Source organism: Phycodurus eques, chromosome 13 (genome assembly GCF_024500275.1).
Source record: "Phycodurus eques isolate BA_2022a chromosome 13, UOR_Pequ_1.1, whole genome shotgun sequence".
In the NCBI taxonomy this organism is placed as follows: Eukaryota; Metazoa; Chordata; class Actinopteri; order Syngnathiformes; family Syngnathidae; genus Phycodurus; species Phycodurus eques.
Genome location: NC_084537.1, coordinates 12,383,360 through 12,404,416, shown reverse-complemented (window position 1 = coordinate 12,404,416; position 21,057 = coordinate 12,383,360). Strand labels below are relative to the sequence as shown.

The 21,057-nt window shown below is 41.0% G+C and overlaps 2 protein-coding genes across 3 annotated transcripts in view; one reads left to right on the top strand and one right to left on the bottom strand.

Annotated features, from left to right (window-relative positions):
• Positions 1 to 20: 20 nt before the first annotated feature.
• Positions 21 to 16,196, top strand: LOC133412136 (homer protein homolog 3-like). 2 transcript variants are annotated; one of them, XM_061695243.1, is made up of 10 exons: positions 21 to 713; positions 794 to 842; positions 4,854 to 5,010; positions 7,676 to 7,807; positions 7,950 to 8,054; positions 10,337 to 10,470; positions 11,680 to 11,836; positions 13,425 to 13,532; positions 13,615 to 13,695; positions 13,955 to 16,196. In XM_061695243.1, exons 2-10 carry the CDS (start codon positions 820 to 822, stop codon positions 14,138 to 14,140), a joined length of 1,083 nt encoding a protein of 360 aa, XP_061551227.1. In that variant the 5' UTR covers positions 21 to 713; positions 794 to 819; the 3' UTR covers positions 14,141 to 16,196. The 2 variants fall into 2 exon arrangements, with proteins under 2 accessions (XP_061551227.1, XP_061551228.1); XM_061695244.1 differs by lacking the exon at positions 794 to 842.
• Positions 15,966 to 21,057, bottom strand: part of LOC133412134 (regulator of nonsense transcripts 1) — a 25,800-nt gene continuing 20,708 nt past the window's right edge. Inside the window, exon 24 of the mRNA XM_061695239.1 lies at positions 15,966 to 19,962. The gene's annotated coding sequence lies outside the window, so the exon portion shown is untranslated. The remainder of the gene's footprint in view (positions 19,963 to 21,057) is intronic.

Here is a 21,057-nt window from a genome sequence, read left to right as displayed (position 1 = left end):
TCAATGTGTGGTGACGCCAGTACACTGTGTAATAAAGGCGTTTCATCCTTATTTCAGTGTGCAGTCAGTTTAGGCGTACAAAGCGGCAACATCCTTTAAAGCAGTGACCGTCGAGAACAAGAAATGTTTCCCACATTCGATTCCCTTCATTTCGTAGTGTTTCTCTTGGGTGCACTGCTTTCAGTATGTATAGGTAGATGTTTTTTGTTTTTGTTTGTTTTTTTGTCCAGTCTCGTTTCAGCCGTTGTGTGTCGCCATGTGAGTCTAACCTGCCCCAGGCTTTCAGAATCAGTAGTGATGGCCAATGCAACTTGAACTATATTTCAGACAGACGTCAGAAGTGTTGCGCTTTGTTTCTGCAGGTCATAATCCTAAATTCACACTTCCTGTTGCTGGCAGCAGGTGGCGTTCTCGTGAGCACAGAAATTGACGAGTACGGCTGCGTGCTGGATGAGCAGCTCCTGGCTGTCAAATTGAGCAGATCGCCCAGCTCTGAGCATCAGGACGCAGCTTGGAGAGAAGAGGAGGGATGAGGAGGCTTCTTCTGCACAAAAGGCTCACCTACTCCAGGCTTTGACACTGCAGCGGGCTCACAGCACGGCGCTGCACCAGTGACCTCCTTTCTACTCCTGGCAGAAATAAAGCATCTTTACTCTCGGACTTGGAAAGTGGAGACTGAGAGACAGACTCATTAGTTACTATAACGACATGGGGTGAGTTTGGTAGAATTTGAAATCAAAATCAGAGAGAAGCCATTTTAATTGCGCAACCAAACTTAATTTGCTCTCTCTAGAAAAGAAGCGTCAAACACTTTGTAAAATGTTTCCTCATCACAGAGAAAGGTAAGCTCTTTTTTTTCATCCAGTTTGCTGCTCGTCTGTATTTAAGTTGATTTTCTTGTGACTTTGGCATATTAAGAGCAGGAACAATTGAACATGCTGCTTTCAGAGTGGCACTATTTTGTTCTGTAAGCTTCATCTTGTTTGTGACATCAGGAGCGTTCACATGATTTGATCCGTAATTCTAAATGCTTTTTAAATATAACAAATATATCAGTGGTATGCTGTTCGCCGACTCGTCATTTGATCATCACGAAGTTATATGGGCATAAAAGCTCGAGCTATCCAACACAATGACATATCAGGGATAAATAGCGTAGCGTTATTTGCGTATGTTAATCAGCCAGTGTTTGTAAAGCTGCAATTCTAAAAGATTAAGAAAGCTGTTGGGGGAGAACAGATTGCAAGTTCAGTGCTATAGCAGAAACGACCTCACTCATTTCTGAGGTGCAGCCCGGACCCCTCAATCACTATGTGGTTGTGGCTTTGTTCTGCTTCGAGACCCCCGTTAACCTCCCACGGGCCACATCCATTTGCTGAGGGTCAGCAACTGCAAGTCCTGTTTGCTCAACTACTGCACTGTAACTCATCCAGTTCCTTCATTGTGTTTTATGAACAGAGTCACGGATTGTCTTTGTTTTGTGGTACATTTGCCTGACTTTTTGTGCGGGCAGCGTGGCTTCAGTTCCCACTCAGTGCCGGTGTGAATGGTTGTCTGTCTATGTGGACTGTGATTGACTGGCGAGCAACCCACGGTGTCGTCTGCCTTTCGCCTGATGTTAGTCGGAAGAGGCTCCAGCTCCCCATGACATTGAACAGGATAAGCACTATAGAAAATGGTTGGATGGATGCTTTACCGACAAACTGTACCTCTGCAATAAATCTATGAAATAGAAATCTATATATAAAAAAAAATGTCATCTAGTATGGGGCAACTTTGCATCCAACAATGTATGAGCAACGTATGGCATGGGGGCCACATATGGCCCGTTCCTTTCCTTATTCTGGCCCACAGACCATTTACGTTATCAATATTCCTGTAATATTCTTTTGAATGAATCTAGCTTTTTCCCTCCTAAAATTGGCTAGTTAAAATGTATTTATTAATTCATAGAACTAAACAATACGGTAACGGATTTATTTTTAAAGTAGTAATATAAACATGTTTGTAAAATAAACTTTCAAACATTGTGTTTCATTAGTCTAATAGCATAATGGGCAAAGTGGTTTTGAACATTTTTGAAAAACAAAAAAAATACAAGAAAAACAAATGCATGCGTCCAGTTGCCTCAATTCAACCTTTGTGGATTATAAGGACCTGGATCACAGAGAATTGTGACAGTAAGTTAAAAATGACGTAGCGAATTATGCTATAAGGCTGGGTGGGATAGGGTCCAGCAAGCCCGCGACCCTAGTGAGGATAAGCGGTACGCGAAATGAATGAAAGAATTGAAAAGGATAATTATTTTATTATTAAAATAAACCATTTTAAATGCTTCTTAAATATATTTTTTTAATTTACACATAGGTTATCATCATCAGAATGATTTAATTGATTTATTGGAAGTTCATTGATTTAACCTTAACACTACATTTAAATAAACAAACAAAATGTCTTCTTTTAACTACATTTAACGGCTTAGCATGTTGACCTACATCATATTGAATTAGTTTGAGCATGTTTCATAAACACAAGGTTAAATGGGTCAATTTTTATATGTGTCCCTCGGTGGAAAACGTTTAGACACCCCTGTTTTAAAACTAATGGAAATAAAACAACAGTGTTTTTTTCCCCCCATAGTTAGAAATGTAGTCAAATTCCCATTCCGGCCAGATACATATGTAGTTGAAGTCATCAAGGCTGTTGTTAATGAGTTCTGTACAAAAGGCAAGCATTGCATGAGGTTGGGAAGTGAAATAAAAGAGGTGGAGTGTTGCACCCTGGGAATCGTAGGAGCCCGCCTTAACGTAAACTTGAGCACAGTCGGCAGTGTAAGTCAGGATACTGCTGCTTGACTTGCCCTTTTCAAATGGCTTTAAGCTCGACTGCTTCCCTGAGCTTTATGAGTGAATGAAATGTCATTCTCCTCCCAAAGTTATTATTATCAGTGATAAACTATAGTATAAGCTCACACTTGATATCCTTCACTATTATTTTGGGTTACAGTAGCCAGCCTACAGATATATTAAACAAGTAATCAGTAAACACTAATCTACAACGTTTAATGGAACAGCATAAGAACGTACACAAAGTCAGTTCCTGACATTGTTCAGTTATATTCATGTTGTAGTAATAATTATGCAATATGTTTAAAAACAAACAAATCTTTAAAGAATGAATGCAAATGTTCTGAACTTCAAAGTAAAAATACAACTGAACTGCACTTAGATACGTATTTCGCGTGTCACACATTGAGAATTAGTGTTGGACATTTTATGTTTGAAAATCCTCCATCATAGGATCTATGTATTTTATCTGTGCCTTTTCTTCTTTGCCTCACAGATTGATCTCCTCTATAATTACCAATTGAAACAATCGAATAGGATCTGTACAAAGTCAGCCTCCCTCCTTCAAACAGACAATCACTCTGCGTCTGCACTGCTCCGGCCAGACCTCGGATCAGACCGGAGCAATAACGGGGCAAAAAGCAACGCCAATGACTACGGAGGAGGATTAGCGTTGGAGGAGAAGGAGAATTATAACATGGGTCATCAGACTGGAGAGAGTCGGCTTTTGAAAACCCAAAGGTCACATTAAGAAGCTTTATGTGAGGGAGAAAAAGACAGTTAATGCAGTTTCTTTCTTCCGTTCTGATCTCCCGCAGTAGGAGTTACACCATCGAATTTGTGTGTCACTAATGGGGTCAGATATAAATGTAGTATTATGACTGGCCAAAAAAAATACACTTCTACTGGGACTACCACATCAATTCGCAGTCACATGTAAGAGGAAGAAGTGGCCTGGTTTTTCATCATTGTCGTACTTTGCCCTCTTTCAGGCAACATGATGATGATTTTAATGATGATGAACAAAAGGGGGGAGATGACACCAAGACAGGATCTTGATGTGCCACATGCTGCCAAACTGCAGCACTTCCTTTTTTTCAAAGAAATCTACTTGATGAATTGGGTCTCAGATTTGCCTTTATGTCACCATTGGTTCACACTGAAAGTGAGTGAGGAAGTGAAACGTCCATTTTTGATATGATTTTGTTTTTCTATTAGCTGCAAAATGTAAAATGTTGTGTTTCTGTACTTTGCAGTAAATATAAAGTCGACACACCCCTGTTCAAATGTCAGGTTTTTGCTACATAAAAAAGAGACCGAGATGATTTCAAACTTTTTTTCCAATATTAATGTGACCTGTAACATGAACAACTCAATTGAAAATCCCCTGAAATATTTTAGGTGGCGAGGTAAAAAATAAACTGAGACAATGTAGTTGCGCAAGTGTGCACACCCTCTCGTAACTGGGGATGTCGCTGTGTTCTGAATTAACCACATTCAAACTCATGTTAAATGGGAGTCAGCACATAACAGTCACCATTTAAAATGAACCCCAAATAAAGTTCATGTAGTTGTCTTGTCCAGACATTTTTTTGTAGTGGTCAATTAGTTTAAACTGGAAACGTTCTTGAATATATCTCAGAGTGTAATCAACTCCCATTGTCTTACAAGTTGTGGTTAGAACTTCAAGACAGTTTTGTGCATCAAGGTCAAGGTTTGTCTTTGTCTCCCTTAGAGAAATCTATCTCGGAGCAAGGGACAGCTGCATACGTGAACACAAGCAATCATACATCAACATCACATTAACACCACATACACGTAACATTATGAGTGCAAATGTTGTCAAACAGTTTAACTTCCAATCAAATCAGACGATTATGCCCATATACCGTACAGTTTAAATTGTTTTACTAAAAATGTTAACCAAAGCCATTTTTGTCTTCGCTATAAAACACACTTACCATGCCTTCAAATACAACCGTTATCTTTTCTGTTATTTTCTTCCAGAGAGCAGCCAATCTTTAGCACGCGGGCTCATGTCTTCCAGATCGACCCAGCCACCAAGAGGAACTGGATCCCTGCAAGCAAGCATGCGGTCTCCGTGTCATTCTTCTTCGACTCCAATCGCAATGTTTACCGCATCATCAGCGTGGGCGGCACAAAGGTGAGAAGGAGTAAGAAATACATGATTAGGATTTCATTTATGCAGAAATTCAAGTAATTCCAAAGGATTCACATATTGTTTCTTGCAACTGTACATTCACCGGCCTCAACATTTGGTACATCTTTGATCCGATGTAAAAGCTGCTTCCCTTTGTAGTGTATAGGCCACACTATACTTTGTGGTAAACTAGAAAGGCATTCAGTCAAGTGCAGACCTGGCACCAAGGTCAAAATATCCTAATTTGGATCAGCAACTAATTATATGCTTTAATATTCCTGAATTTAAAAAAACATCTAGCCTTTTTCGATACCATTTGTCATTTACGGTCGCGAGTGAGCTGGAGCCTATCCCAGGTGACTTTGGGCGAGAGTGGGGGTCAAAACAAATAATTACATCGTAAAGGCAGAATTTTGAATACAGCACTTGTACTGGATCAGACATTATTGTCATTAGCCTTATAGCACAGTTGCTCAAGTAATAGTTTAACGTTTTCAGAAAATGAGAAAAAACACAAAACAAATTCAACAAACAAGAGTCCAGTTGCCCCGACTCGACCTTTGCAGATTACCATCACCGACAGTAGATGACTGAGAATCTGAACATACATAAAGAAAAAAAAGTGGGTATTTTGTATTGATATAGTGACAGTAAATTAAAAATCACTTGGGCAATTATGCTGATAGGGTCAGGAAGTGCACCTAATGTTTAAGACAACAATACAGCATTTCGTTTCTGTGGCTGCCCTCTGGGTTGAGATGATGGAGGACACAAAGCACTGGGGAGGGGGCAGCAGGGGTTTATCGGATCCCTTAGCACCTCCAGTCTGACCCACATTCCTGCCTCCCAGAAGGCCGTGCGTGGTGGACAGTAGTGCGGTCAACAGCCCAATCTTGCCAGGGCCCATCTCTTTGCCTCCACATGTACTGTAATCTTCACTGCCGCCTGCATCCAGCATGTTATGTCAACCATGTCACTGCATCCAACATGTTATGTCATCCAGGCAGAAGACAGACAACAGTGTCAGTCCAATTGAATCATTTTTGGCAAGAAAACAAGGACACAGGGAACATCTTCTTTTAATGCCTGCAATTCCAGGATTTTAAATCAGTGCCATTATTGTAGCACATGGAGATGATGTCACAAGCTTTAGAAATAGTTTTGCCCTGATATCTATCTATTCATCAAGTGTTCAGGGACGGACGAATTGGCTTCATCCACGGAGACTGGTGAATCTGGCATTGTGGATTTATAATGTGTCCGAAATCCTCTCGTGGTAAGGTTTTCATCTAAAAAAAGAACTATTTCAAGGGGGAGTAGGAGCCGATCCCAGCCGCAAAAGCACACTATACCCTGAACTTGTCGCCAGTCCATAACAGGGCACATACATGGAATATCTGTGAAATTGGATTCCATTAGGTTCATGGTGTCAACTGGTCCGCACATCTGCCTCACAGTTCTGAGGACCGGGCTTCAAATCCCAGCCCCGCCTGTGTGGAGTTTTTGTTTTCTCCCTGTGCCTGCGTGGGGTTTTTCCGGGCACTGCAGTTTCCTCCCACATCCCAAAAACATGCACGGTCGGTTGATTGAAGACGCTAAATTGCTCTTAGGTGTGAATGTGTGCGCAAATGGTGGTTTGTTTATAATGTGCCCTGCGATTGGCTGGCGACCAGTTCGCGGTGTACCCCGCCTGTGGCCCCAAGATTGCTGGGATTGGCTCCAGCGCACCCACGACCCTAGTGAGGATAAAGTGAAATGGAAGATGAATGAATGAACGAATTGGATTAAATTAGAGATCACAATAACAATTCAGTGGAACCCTGACTTATGAGTGCCCCAATTTAGATACGAGGTATCACCTGTTCGATCTTTTGCTGTGTGTTGCTCAAGTCAAGTGAAGAGAAAATGGAGCAAATAAGGTACTGTCATGCCCTCGCACGTGGGCAAGGAGAGCCACAGTCATCGATGCACTTTCAGCCGTTTATTAAACGGGAAAAACAAACACATAAAAAAACACTCGCAAGAAGCGACTCAGACTCCTTCCCCTGATGTCACTCACTAGGCCACGCCCCAGGGCACATAATTTGAATTTGCCAGCGAGCAAATTAAGCAAGACACACATCAAACCTACAAATACTACAGTGCGTACACGAATTACATGTTATAAAACCAGTTTATTTCTTTACATTCTCTTTTATATTTCATCGCGTTCCTCCACTGTTATTAGAGGCGAGGGACCGAACCCTGCCGCAAATAGTCAAAATCTGTGAGGAATTGATGACCCCCCGGAAAAGTTTTATAATTCCCCATAGATGTGCTATTATTCTTTATCAAAAATGCACAACAAAAAATGGTGTTCAATTTCGGAGGGGGTTGGAATGGATTAATGGCATTTCAATTGGGATAAGTGTTTTGATATATGATTAAGTCGCGTTGCAAGCTTGCTCACGGAACAAATAGAACTCCTCAGTCAGTGTGCCACTGTCTAGATCACATTTAGTCAAACTAATGGCAAATTGTGTGTCACAATAGGAGCATAAAGATCCATGATGGAAACGCTCTATGTTAAAATGGAGAAAATTAGAGATACTCCAGGTCTTTGTATATTAACTAGATGATAATAAGGTTGTACGGTATTTTTATTGTTCTGACTATTCTTTCTCCATAGGCAATTATCAACTGCATTGTTACACCCAGCATGACATTTACGAAGACGTCACAGAAGTTTGGTCAGTGGGCCGACAGCAGGGCCAACACGGTCTACGGTCTAGGTTTCGCTACTGAGCAACAGCTGCACCAGGTAACCACCAGTCCTTTTTAAATAATTATTGATATAGAATAATAATAATAATAATAATAATAATTGACTCATTGCACATTTCCTCATGTTGATTTCGCTATGTGATATATAATTAAAAAAAATAATAATTCTGTTCGACAAGTTCTCAGAGAAGTTCAAAGAAGTAAAAGATGCCGCTCGTCTGGCACGAGAAAAGTCCCAAGATAAAGAACTGGCCAACACGGCCCTCAGCATCGCTGCGCCGCAGGTGAGCACAGCAGTCAAAATGAAAACTTGATATGTGGGCTTGAGTATACACTGATGTTCACTCACTGGCTGCAAGATTACTCCAAGTACTCGCAGCGTACATGAGATCCAATAGAAGAACCGGATGAAAAATTGCCTTGATAAAAAATACACTACTCCCAAAAAATTAGGGATATTCGGAAGGAGGAGACGCTCAGGCCAAGAATAGTTGAACGCAACTGAGTCCAGTTATTAGACAGGGCCGCTGTGACAGAATAGAGGGAGGGATAAAGCGAGAGGAAAGAAAGGCAAAAAGAAAGACAAAGTGGGTCACTTATCTCAGAGGGGAGCGACAGTGAGGAATGTAGGACGATGGTAAAATTATCCCAGCAGCTTCCTCTTCAGCCCTCACACACACACACACACACACACACACACACACACACACACACACACACACACTGCCACTTCACAGCTACTCGATCAATTAGGAATCATTTCCAATCAGTCCCACCGACTCATTTTAGGGGCGCACCTTCCTTCAATAATAGAGCGGAAAATGTGCATATTTAAAGAACACCGGAAACACCGTCTGCAGCAATGAATATTTTCAATCAATATTTATTACAGTACTAATTTGTCCTTCAACTGTAAGATTCAAAATCCTGTGTTATTATGTGTGGGAAATTATCACATTTTTACTCAACTCATCTGAAAATTATGATTTCTTTACTAAAAATAAATCTTTGTAACTTTTATCCAAGCCAGTCATGTATTGTGACAGGCATAACAATTAAATGCTCTTCCACTACCACACACCTTAATTTCAGCATTTACATTCCTGTGACATTTTTGTTTGGGGGTGTACTGTGAGATTCTTTTTTTTTTTTTTTTTTTAATGTAAAATATGTGCCTTGGCTCAGTAAAAGTTGAGAAACACTGCTCTAGAGCACCTACTTTAGTGTTCCATAACGCTGGTGGACCAGCAAGCCAAGGACACATCTTGGGCTCTATTTTCGTGACTGGCGTAAATCTTTGCAGAGGCAGGTTAGACCGGGAGTTGTTAATTTCGAAGACAACGCAAGCCAGCGTATCTGTCCGCCGGTGCCCTGATCAAATTCACCAAAAATTGTGTTAGACCAGCGATCTAGCTACTGCGCCAGACTTAGACGTGGTCTCAGCAGGTGCGAGTTTAGACTGACTTTCTGCCAACAAATTGTCACTGCGCTAGGCACATGTCAAAAGGACACAGCCTTGTGGGCGGCATGCCGTGGTTCGTGTCCCCGCACGAGCGCGTGTCGCTGGGCAAGACGCTTAACCCAAATGCCTACAAATGAAAGTGATTGGATGTTTGGTGGTGGCCAGATGGGCCGTAGGCGCAGAATGGCAGCCACGCTTCCTTCAGACTGCCCCAGAGCAGCTGTGGCTACACAAGCATCTTAACACCACCAGGGTGTGACTGAGGAGTGAATCAATAATGTGTGCAATTGTAAAGCATCTTTGAGTGCCCAGAAAAGCAAAAAATAAGTGTAATGCATTATTATTATTGTTGTTGTTGTTGCACCAGAACGTCCAGCTTGGCGCAGATCGTTCTGCCAAACTGACAAAACTCAAGATACACCAGTTTTTGTGTTCCGCCGCAGGTGTGCCATCTACGAAAATAGAGCCCCTAATGTTGTGTTGGTACTAGGGCACTGCTAACATTTGTTCATTTTTTCTTTCGCTACGTGATGGTTTTCACCCGTAGTTCTCACAGGTGAGTTGTTTTACTGTTAACTGACTTGTTTACAGTCAGGCATTCGAAATAAATAGAAAACAAGTTTCTGTGTAAGCATGCAAATACATACAATGGACACTATATGGACACAATTAATGGGACACTTAAATATCGGTTCTTGTTCATTCCAAAATTGTTTTGCTGAGATCAAGGTCTTCCTCTTCCACACCAAACGCATCCAAAGATACAAAATTGAAAGCGTTACAATTTTCCAAAATTGTTTGGTAAGAGCAAGAATTAAGATTACGGGGAAACTAAGCTGTATGGCCCAACCTCTTCATTAAGAGGCGACTCTCAATACTTTTGTCCATATAATGTTACAGTTTTGTTTTTAATCCTTGCTGTGACACAGATAAACAAGTAAGAAATCAAGTTAATCCCTTAATCAATGATAAATGAGTGATTGAAGTGTAAGAGATGTCAGTTTTGTTTTTGTTTTTTTTGTAGCATCCCCTTTGCTCTCTATTCAATTGGACGTCGAGATGCATGGATTGCATGGCGAGTGCATTTACTGATGTGTTCCTCAGGACCTCTCCGACGGCCTCCAGTCCCCTCCGGTCATGTGTGTGAACGGTCCGGAGGACAAGTTGTTTCGCAGTCAAAGCGCAGACATCACGCTGTCCTCTGAGAAGGAGCGCATCAAGAAGATGCTTTCTGAGGGGTAACTTTAGTCTTCTGCACACAAAATACCGTACACATATCAGTGCTCAATCGCTCCGAGGTCATTACCATGAAAGGAAACCATTTGAGGAAAGTCTTTTATCATTCAAAGAGCATATAATTCATTTTCTGGTGGTTGGTTGTTTACTTTAAAAAAAAGAAAAAAAAAAAAAAAAGTCTTCTCATGTACAGTTTCACACAATTTAAAGTTTGATTTGAAATGAATTTAAAAAAAGCACTTTCATCCCAACTCTTGAAACATCCAGTGTTGACCTTGGACATAAAAGCTGAATTTAAAAAGAACATTACACATCACATTATGTTTACATTGAAGGTTACAGGGTAAAGAATACGTGCATATTTGTGTACAGTTATATGTTTAATCCTAATTGTGCAAGGAATGTCACCAAAAATAATTACATTGGAATACAAATAAGTATTAAAACATCCAAACACACAGCCACACTGTGTAACTAAGCTAATATCAGCTATACGTCAGTTGTGGCATGTAGCCTTTAATCTTTAGCCTTTAGCCTTCTGTACCGCTTTATCCTCAGCAGAGTCGCGGGCGTGCTGGAGCCTATCCCATCTGACTCTGGGCGAGAGGCGGGGTACACCCCGAACTGGTCGCCAGCCAATCGCAGGGCACATTAGAAACAAACAACCATTTGCGCACACATTCACACCTAAGAGCAATTTAGAGTCTTCAATCAACCGACCGTGCATGTTTTTGGGACGTGCGAGGAAAGCGGAGTGCCCGGAGAAAACCGACACAGGCACAGGGGAGAACATGCAAACTCCACACAGGCGGGGCCGGGATTTGAACCCCGGTCCTCAGAACTGTGAGGCGGATGTGCTAACCAGTCACCCACCGTGCCGCCAGCCTTTAATCCATCATCGATTAAATACATTTTACAAGCTGTGTTCTCTCAGTGAGTATTGACATAATTCTCATGTCATGTGTTAATTTATCATCATTGGATTTAACTAACAAGTAAGGTGTTTAATATCAACATCAACAAGCATCCCCTCATTCAGCCCTTACAACCGCTCAAATTGTGTATTTATCCTCCTCTGGAAGACGGTTGCCATGGTGAACATGAATCACTGGAGGACAAATCTTCTTATGATCTTACTGATACTAAGTATATTATCATCGGTCATGTTTATGCTCGCTGTGTATTCATGGCAAGTATTTGTTTTGCGGCAGGTCTATCTGCGAGATGAACCTGGAAGCGGAGCTCTTCACGCTGCAAGACAGCAACTCCAAGTTAGTGGCGGCGTTGCACGAGGCTAACGCTAACGTGGCGCAGTGGAAGAAACAGTTGGTAGCGTATCAAGAGGAGACCGAAAGGCTCAGAGAACAGGTGAGCAGAGCAGAGCGATTTTATATCTTACCGTCCTTTTTATACGGTCCACAAGCCTTCGTCCTGAAATACAACCCATCCAGATCTTCAGACAAGTTCGCCTTCATCTCTTGTCATTGATATTTTTCTGGACTAATACCCTACTTATTGGTAGTTCACGATTTGCGAATTCCCGTATGCATTTGTTTTCTTCTGAAACCTATCCCAAGCTACTTGCTAGGAGAGAAAAAAAATAATAATCACATATTTGTGGTTTTTGTGCATTCTGAAACACCAACGCCAACATCCTGTCAAAATAGGAATTTGTGTCAAGGAAGTATGTTGAAGTGATACATCTCGACTGAGAGACAAGCTTTGTGTGTTTGAGAGAAGTTTAGCATGGGTTGTTAGTCAAAGATAGAGTCTTCGTCGCATGTGCATGTACTTGCACATTTCAGGTGCACTGTATTTAAAAATAAAGCCTTTTTTGTTGAAGGTTAATGTAAGATGAGTTTGTAACGATATTCAAGTGTTTTTGGATCATCGTTTGTGGTACAGTTTCATTACTTTATATGCTAGCTTATGTCACATTTGACCACAGGGTTTAGTGTAAATACACTGGGTCCCTGTAGAGTCCTTTAAAATGTAATCACATTTCATGTTCCATTCCAATGAGCGCACCCCCCACCACTCCCACATCAATAACAGCTTTACAAAATTTGATCTTTTCATGAAAGCTCAGCACTCCAGTATCGATCTGCTCACGTTCATTTCCAGCACAGCTTAGTCATTTCAGGCCACTTTTTACGATTTTTGTCAAGCGAGATGCTGTTGGTCCGATCCTGTTTGGCTCCGTTGTCAGGACGAGTGGGCCAGGTAGCTGAAAAATTAAATGTCTCACGTCTCTGTGGTGGTGTGAGAGGAAGAGGAGTTTGTAGGACAGCCGTATCCTACTTTCGCTGGCCCATTTAGGACCAAAAAAAGAGAGATCACCAGAGGGAGCTGACATCTGCTCATTTCCTCCTCCATCCCTCCTTCTGCAGCTCCTCTCAAGCAAACTTGACTTTAACACAATGAAGCCACAGTCAGGTGGATTTCAGCAAACTGTTAATTATGTTTTTAATTCTTAACATTTTTAATTCAAAGTCTTCATGATCACGGTGAACACTGTGGCTCTCTAAGTGTGCTGGAGTGTACAGAAACCACAAATCGGTGAGTTTTTCAGCAAACAGCTGGTGTTAAGTTCCACCCCAAAAAAAATGCAAATGGGATTTGTGAATCGTGAACCGTGAATATGTGGGGATTTCTTTGATTCTTACACTATTACAACTCCTGGTCACAATGTTTCAACATACTTGCTTGAATGAGAAGGCATGTCCAAACTTTTGACTGCTACCATATAACAAATTTCAAGTATTGTGGTACTGTGTTGTTTAATGGTACATCGTTCAGATACAGAAACTTTATATACAGTATATCTGTGCGGCAATTCAATTTGCAATTGAAGCCTTTTTTAATTTATAGGACATGTACTGAACATTTTAATATGTAGGAAATAACAGTTTTCATGAATAGTGAGACAAACATTTCTTTTTGCATGAATGTTGAGGTGGCTGACCTTGAAGCCCATGGCAGTCACGGCCCCAGTGACCTGCTGAAGGATGAGCTGACTCAGTCTCTGGAAGAGTTGGAGGCGCTATTGAAGGCCAAAGACGAGGTAGACTTTCACCTATGTATAAAAAACTTAATTGGGATACTTTCGTTCCATTTTTTAAATACACACTTTGCATTCTTTGCAGGAAATTCACATTTTGCAAAGCAAGAAGTCAGACTATCATGAGCTGGAGCGTGACAGAGATCAGGCTATCCACAGATTACGGGTAAGAGTGAAATGAATGCAGTAATAACATGGTAATACCTGTATTATGGAATGGCACATTGCTTATTATTAGTTTAAAGTTAGAAACATTTAATATCATTTTAAACTCACTTTACGACATTATATATAAAGGGCTTACAAATTATTACATTTTCGAGAGAGAAAAAATGACATTAGGTGGTGCAGGAGGAGTACCTAATAAAGTGGCCAGTAAGTGTATCTATTCTTCAAATTGTAACACGTTTCCTTCTCATCAACAGGAAGTGGAGATGCGCAATTCCGAGTTGGAGCGCCGTATCCAGAACACGGAGCAGAACTTGAGCAACTCTCTGGAGGATCGAGATCGCTTGGACACTGAGCTCCAGAGGGCCATCGAAATTCTAGACATCAAGATCTTTGACCTCAATGACCTCCGCCAGAGCTTGGTTAAACTCATGGACAAATAAAAAGTCAAAACGCAGAAGCAAAAATATCCAAGATGGAGCTGCCGGCAGTTGCACAAGAACCATCTGGTCTGCAGGACTCGCTGTATCGGTGTCGGCGTAGGCTGCATTTTACATGGGGTTTCTTGTCTGATAATGTAGCGCTTTGTGTTGCTTAGCAGGGAAATAATTCAATAACTTCTAGGTAACTGCTCATGAGTGCACGATATTTATTAAGGGCAACGGGTGCTTGTAGTTTTCATTTAGTATGACCATTGGATTACAAATGGCATATCGTGACTGATAAGAGGCCTTGTTTTACTGTATATAAACTGCCTTGTCAACCATTCTGTATACAATACAAGCACACATTAACCCTTTAACTCGCTGCTTGACCAAAAGCAAATCTGTTTTAAGGACAGCTCAGAAGTTTGGTAGACCATGTTTTTAAAGGAATGAGTTCACAATAAAAACAAAAAATGTTTTGTTATATAACTCAAAGGTGTGCTGTTGCACCCAACATAGATGAGATAGTCATTAAAAGTATGTTTTTTTTTTTTTTTTTTCTGGCGACCACGCTTGAAACTCAAAACACTTCAAATCATCTTTCCCCATTGAACTGAATAGGATTCCATTAATCCATTCCAGCCTCCCCCCAGAAAACAAACATTTAAAGTACTTAGTAAAAACACACAGTAATGACATAATTACATAGCATGTCAACAATTATACTGAGTTTGCCACTTTGATTTCGCTTCAATAGATATTGTGCTGTTTCTTCTGGTGTGCGTGCTTTGGCCACCCGGGGCAATATAACAGACTTACTGTACACGGAGACAGGCTCAGCTCCACAGCAAGCCGCAGTAATATTAGTCACTCTTTCCACAGGATACAGTAGCAAAGAATATATGCCAGTGAGTATTGTTATATTGTCTGTCTACATGTGTTATTCCACCGTTTGAGCTCAAATATTCGCTGCTGGTTATAAATAGGGCGTCAAGGGCATTTTGCATTGTAAGCATCTGCTCAATGCTGCTTATTGAAGTGAGTCAAGAGTTCCCTAGCACCATGCAGCGCTTGCATCTCAAAACATTTGCTTGCAAGTCAAAGCAAACTAGAACGTCGGGTCACACGTCTCAAAGCACCGCTGTAATACAAAATGCAAAAAAACAGTGACGCCAATGTCCATAAACATTTTAGTTATGTATTTCTAAAAAACTAAAATAACAAAAAACTTCATGTATTAACCATTATTATGCTGAATTGCATCAAGTGACATCTTAGCCATTTGGCGGAGGCTCATATTTGAAAAACTTATTGATTTTTGTTGTAACGGCCTATGGAAATGTAAGTATTGTTAATGGTGGTGTATGTGTGTCTTTAGCTGCCCATGCATTATGTAGCAGCAATAAGACGAGTGGTTAAAGTAGATACAGTAACGTCCTTTAAAGTCAAGTAAGAAAAAAAATAAGTCCTATAGTATTTATTACTGTATGTGGTGAGGCACGCACAAATAAAGTCACCAAAGATCAATGTTTAGCAAAAATGTTTAGGAATTTCAGCAGCTTGTCTGCCTCTTTTTTGTGCTATGACTCAAATTAAGTACATATGAATAGAAAGAATAAAACAGAAAACTAAATAATTGTTCTCCAAATTATGCAATGTGTATTCCTATAGTGCAGTCATAAGATGAAATTGTTTGGATCGTGTATATGAATGATAAACCTGTAATAGCGTCACATTATTGGACCACTGCTGTGATGCATTCAAGAACATGACGGACACTTCGGCTTGGTCATTTTCTCCATGTTGCCTCCATTGGGGACAAAGTGGCACACAACAGTCAATAGATTGTACGACAGAATGTATTTTTCACGAGCCACACAGACTATTTTTGTTATTTCAAGCCTTACTGTTCAACTCCTAAGGGTTGTCATGGCGACTGTTTCGCACACGTTGAGCTGTTGTGAAGCAAAATAAAAACAGAATACTAACAAACTGGTGCTAGACAGGCTTGTACAGTATGTCACATTTCTCATGTATTTTTTACTGAAAAGGCAGACACTTCCAAACTACTACATCAGTGAAACAAAATGCATTTTAATTTTCTAGCCATTATATATTTGTAAGCATTAATTACTACTATTGGAGGAAATTACAATACAGTAATGCAAGCAAGCAATCATAAGTGAAGCAATTAATAGTTCAAGATTGGTGGAGGGGGGGGGGGGGGCTGGGGGGGTTCAGCTTTCCACAAAAGGACTACAAAAGTGATCATTATTGGCTTCCTTAGAAAGGATAGAAATGTAGCAACAATTCAAATGTGAATGTGATGAAAAGAAACCAGAAAATTACCCCGGGTAACAAGATGGCTATGATTTGGATTACATTTAACTAACTGAATGAAACTGAAACCTCAGCCAATTAGGTAATAACCCCAGAAGCCATCAATATGCCATAGGTCAGTTTTAGATGATGTTAATAGAAAAGCACCCTGGTTGCACTACAATTGCAGTAAACACTCAAAAGATGCTCAAATTGAACAATACAGTGGGTATTTGTAAGTATTCAGACCCCCTTCCATTTTTCACTCTTTGTTATATTGCAGCCATTTACTAAAATCATTTAAGTTCATTTTTCCCCCCCTCAATCTACACACAGCACCCCATATTGACAGAAAAAAACGCAATTGTTGACATTTTTGTAGATTGGGACTTGGTTATGAAAGCCACAACCCTGTCTATATAAAACCTTAAAGCAAATGAGAACCATGGAGGTCAAAGGAACTGCCTGAAGAGCTCAGAGACAGAATTGTGGCAAGGCACAGATCTGGTCAAGGTTACAAAATAATTCCTGCTGCACTTAAGTTTCCTAAGAGCACAATGGCTTCCATAATCCTTAAATGGAAGATGCTTGGGACGGCCAGAACCCTTCCTAGAGCTGGCTGTCCGGCCAAACTGAACAATCGAGTGAGAGAGGTAAAGAAGAACCCACAGATCCCTGCGGCTGAGCTCCAGAGATGCAGTCGGGAGATGGGAGAAAGTTCTAGAAAGTCAACCATCACTGCAGCCCTCCAGTTGGGGTTTTATGGCAGAGTGGCCCGACGGAAGCCTCTCCTCACTACAAGACACGTGAATGCCCACATGGAGTTTGCTTAAAAAAAAAAAAAAAACCAAAAAAACCATGAAGGACTCCAAGATGGTGAGAAAAAAAAGATTCTCTGGTCTGATGAGACCAAGATACAACTTTTTAGCCTTAATTCTAAGTGGCATGTGTGGAGAAAACATCAACTGTCCAATACTGTCCCAACAGTGAAGCATGGTGGTGGCAGCATCATGCTGTGGGTGTCTTCAGCTGCAGGGACCAGTTGCAATCGAAGGAATCGAAGGAAAGATGAATGCGGCCAAGTACAGGAATATCCTGGACGAAAACCTTCTCCACAGTGCTCAGGACCTCAGACTGGGCCAAAGTTTCACCTTCCAACAAGACAATGACCCAAAACACACAGCTAAAATAACGAAGGAGTGGCTTCTGAACAACTCCGTGACTGTTCTTGAATGGCCCAGCCAGAACCCTGACTTGAACCCAATTGAGCATCTCTGGAGAGACCTGAAAATGGCTGTCCACCAACGTTCACCATCCAACCTGACAGAACTGGAGAGGATCTGCAAGGAGGAACGGCAGAGGATCCCCAAATCCAGGTGTGAAAAACATTATTCATCATTCCCAAAAAGACTCATAGCTTTATTAGCTCAAAAGGGTGCTCCGACTAAATACTGAGCAAAGGGTCGGAATACTTATGGCTGTGTGATATTTCAGTTTTTCTTTTTCAATAAATCTCCAAGAATTTCAACAATTCTGTTTTTTTCTGCCAATAAGGGGTGCTGTGTGTACATTAATGAGGAAAAAAATGAACTTAAATTATTTTAGCGGCTGCAATATAAAAAAAGATTGAAAAATTTAAGAGGGTCTAAATACTTTCTGTGCCCACTGTATGTACTGTACTGTACTGTAAAAAAAAAAGTTTTCTTTTTTTTTTTTTAAAAAAGGCTGAGTCTTTTTAAGTGGGTCTCACGATGTTTGTTTCTCATTTTGTAGCACTAAATATACATTTAAAACAAAAATTGTCTCACCAGTTGCAGTCCTAAGTGCATTAAGCAATTTTTACATTTTAAGCAGTAATTGTACCACTTGTTCCTTTCAGACCTTAAGCGATAGACAACTACACTACGGTGAAATCCCGCATATTCGCGGTCAACATTCGGGAATTCGCCAAAGCCACGGGTAATAAAAATAGTGTGCAGTAGAAATAATGCTTTGGCGCCATTTGGTGGTATCTTGGTGCCAAGCAACTATGTTGAGCTGATGGAAGGCGTTTCATTTAGTCACGCCTCAGCCTGTCTAATGAGAAAAAAAGTTGTTACCATTATCTTGTGGCAGCTATGGGAAGTTATTACAAACCTTAAATTACAGTGGTGCCTTGAGATACGAGTGACCTGATTTACCAGGTTTTTTTAGATACAATTTTTTGTTTTGACTTGCAAGCAAATATTTGAGATGCGAGCACACTCCCAGGTGCAGTTTACTGTCAAAATAAACATTAAACAAACCAAATTACACCTTGTGTATTGATAACAACCAAACAGCTTTGCTTTAAAGTCGCCTAGCCTAATGCTAATCTATACGAACACTCACAGGCATATATTCTCAAACCTCTGTGGAGAACGACTTGTATTACTGCAGTTTACTGATGAGCCGAGTCTGGCTCCATATACAGTATGTCTGTAAGTCTGCATTATACCCCCAGGTGGCCAAGGCACAGACACCAAAAGGAGAAGCACAATGTATGAATTGACGCAAAACTAGTTTAATTTCTTTACATTCTATTTAATGTATCCATGACTATGTTTTTTTTTAGAGTACGATATCATGCTGCTATGGCTGACTGCTATTTTTCTGATTAAAGACAACTTACAAAATATTTTTTGGGGGGGAGGCTGGAACAGATTAATGACATGTCCATTCATTTAGAAGGGGAAAGAAGATTTGCAAAGTGTTTTAAGTTACGAGCGTGGTCATGGAAATAAGTTTACTCGTATCTAAAGGCACCACTGTACAAGGAAATCTTTGCTATTCACAGCAGGACTTGGTCCCTATTCTGCGTGAATAGGGTTCACTGTACTTTAAAATAAAACTTCCTACTCAAAGCTGAGGAAATAAAAGTGCACGATCAATTGGCGGCTATGTGATCCCCGAATGTCCAGTGACTGAGTTCACTTGCATAGCCAGAAGTTCACACTCTCGACTCGGAGGTTGAAGAAGTTCACGGCTCGTGTCCCGTTCACTGTGTCGATCTCTTCAAGACGCCCTGTTCGGTAAGCTCGGAGGACGAATGTGCGAGACACCTCTCTTCTCCATCCTCTCCCAGCGTTTGAAGCAGACAGCCTGGAGATGCCAGAAGGGTTCAGCCCGATTACGCAGTCCGTCCGCGTTTAGAACCAAATGGATTTTCCCTTCCATTCTTGATCCGCAAAGGTCATCAGCGCTGATCCCAAGAAGACAGCTTTTCTCCCGCGCTTCGTCGTTCCTGGCTCGTGCGCCAGCAGCGGTGGCCTTCACTCCTCCACCGGCACGGCACGCCACTGCCTTGCTCTGCTCCAATTTCTTTTCGCACGCTCGCGATTGGTTGGTTTTCTCACAGTCCTCGCTCGCTCGCTCGCTCCTGCTCCTTTCGCACAGTGGTGTCGCGGTGGAAAACGGGTATCCTTGGTCGTTCTGCTAGTCGTCACCCAGATTTTTTCATTCTGAGGAACTGAGCTCACACAGGCTGAGCTCCTTTCAGCAAGCTACAAGACAAAAACCAGAGAGAGGTGAATCAAACACCTGTTGTGGATTTTGCTGTTCTGCTCCGTGTTAGGCAACAGCTACTTGTGCAAAAAGTACTGAAATGTTGGTCATGTGCAATCAAAACTTTAGAGAAGGTCACGTATTACGTTCAGCTGTAAAGGTGTAGTGCATTTTAGGTTCATCCTGAAATTTCATCCAAAAGCCCAACATCCCAAACTTTTTGTGAGTAGTGTAGCTACTTGAACATACCGTTCAAGTTTGGGGTCACTAATAAATGTGCGTATAGCTTAAAGAAAAGCACTGATCTTTTAATGACAATAATCAGAAATAAGTTTTAACATTTTTAAGTCTTTCACTTCCAGATGTTTCAAAGCATTTCCCCCCCCAATAGTTCCCCATACTGCCGGCCGATTTAGAGCATTTTGACTGATCTTTCAAGACTCACAAAGTATTGTGTTCTGTGACAATAAACCCAACAGATCTACCAAAAGAAACGGTAGACTCTTATTTCACAAGAAACATTTTTCTAGCTTTTCTACCACTTTATTAATCAGCGGTAGAACATTGCTTGGTTTCACCATGTTTCTGACCAAAAAGAGGCGAAAACAAGCTTTTTATGAGAACAATATTTCTTGCTTTTGTGACACCTCAAACTGCCACAAAGGAAAACAAGACTGACAAAAGGCTTTTCATAGCAAAGTAATCATTCATTTACAGATATGCAGGAAACCATCTCACCGCAAAGTCAGTGGCTTTTCTCCATGGTGTTCACCAGTCACCCCATGAACTGAGGCATCTTTTCTCACACTCGCGTCACACACTTTCCAATAACTACTGTGAATCTAATTCTGTTTATACCATACATATACATACTCCGTTCAAATGTGAGGTGGCTATACTTGTCCAACTCCCAATGTGTTGGTATTTCTCTCCCTCGTACTCGACGAGACTAGCCGAGATTCATCGCCTAATATTTATCTTCTACTCGAAAGCTGTGCTTATTTTAAATCCAAAGCGATGCACCGTCCCCACCAACAGGGGATCCGTTAGTTATTACAGTAGTTTACAAGCCTGAACACAGACAAACTGGCTGA

Bases quoted from the DNA above. Each gene is read 5' to 3' on its own strand.
- LOC133412136 (XM_061695243.1), top strand. From the start codon at position 820: ATGTTTCCTCATCACAGAGAAAG. The intron at 843-4,853 runs GTAAGCTCTTTT...ATTTTCTTCCAG, and splicing joins TTTCCTCATCACAGAGAAAG to AGAGCAGCCAATCTTTAGCA. The intron at 5,011-7,675 runs GTGAGAAGGAGT...CTTTCTCCATAG, and splicing joins TCAGCGTGGGCGGCACAAAG to GCAATTATCAACTGCATTGT.